The sequence below is a fragment of the Gavialis gangeticus genome, unplaced genomic scaffold (genome assembly GCF_001723915.1).
Source record: "Gavialis gangeticus isolate Ggan-Ray unplaced genomic scaffold, GavGan_comp1, whole genome shotgun sequence".
NCBI lineage: Eukaryota > Metazoa > Chordata > Crocodylia > Gavialidae > Gavialis > Gavialis gangeticus.
Genome location: NW_017729034.1, coordinates 19,316,859 through 19,317,478, shown reverse-complemented (window position 1 = coordinate 19,317,478; position 620 = coordinate 19,316,859). Strand labels below are relative to the sequence as shown.

At 41.8% G+C, this 620-nt stretch overlaps 1 protein-coding gene across 1 annotated transcript in view; it reads right to left on the bottom strand.

The window, feature by feature from the left end:
• CAPN14 (calpain 14) overlaps nt 1-620 on the bottom strand; it is a 58,525-nt gene that overhangs the window by 21,036 nt on the left and 36,869 nt on the right. Inside the window, exon 13 of the mRNA XM_019527645.1 lies at nt 443-479. Coding sequence (XP_019383190.1) covers nt 443-479 — 37 coding nt within the window. The remainder of the gene's footprint in view (nt 1-442; nt 480-620) is intronic.

Genomic DNA, 620 nt, shown 5'->3' with positions numbered 1-620 from the left:
TGGCTAACATTGTATTGCTTGTAACCTAGTCGCGTTCCCCCCCTCTCCCCCATCCCTCTATTGTTAGTTCCTCGCTCGGGCTCTTTGTATTTCCATATCAGCTTCGTCATCTTTTTTCTGGATTCCCAATCCAAAAAATCAACTCTGACAGTGAATAAAGAGAGAGGAATTGGGAAGAATACAAGAAAACAAAAAAAGAGAACCCTAAAGGCAGATGGGAAGGATAGGCTGAGGATGAACTATGATGGCTCCATCAAAAGGAATAGTTTGCAAAGCAATTAAGATATAAACACAGAGCATGGTCTCCCCTTCATACAGTAGTGCAACATGAGGTTTCATGTTCTAACTAAAAGCCCTCTATAAGCACTGCCACAGAAGAAAATTGAAAATCCCAAACTGAACGCAAAGCCACAATTTTTTCTCCCACTTCATTCCCACTCACCTTGGAGAGGACAAAACTTGAATTTCCACCCACTTCACTGAAAATAAAGGCCAGAAGAAATGTTAGAAAATATTATTGAAATCTCTATTCAATGCTTCACCTACTTCTGTTCACACACCTTTGCTCGAACACTTCAAGCACCCCGTCCCAGAATGAATCCCTCCCTCCTGTGCAGTAG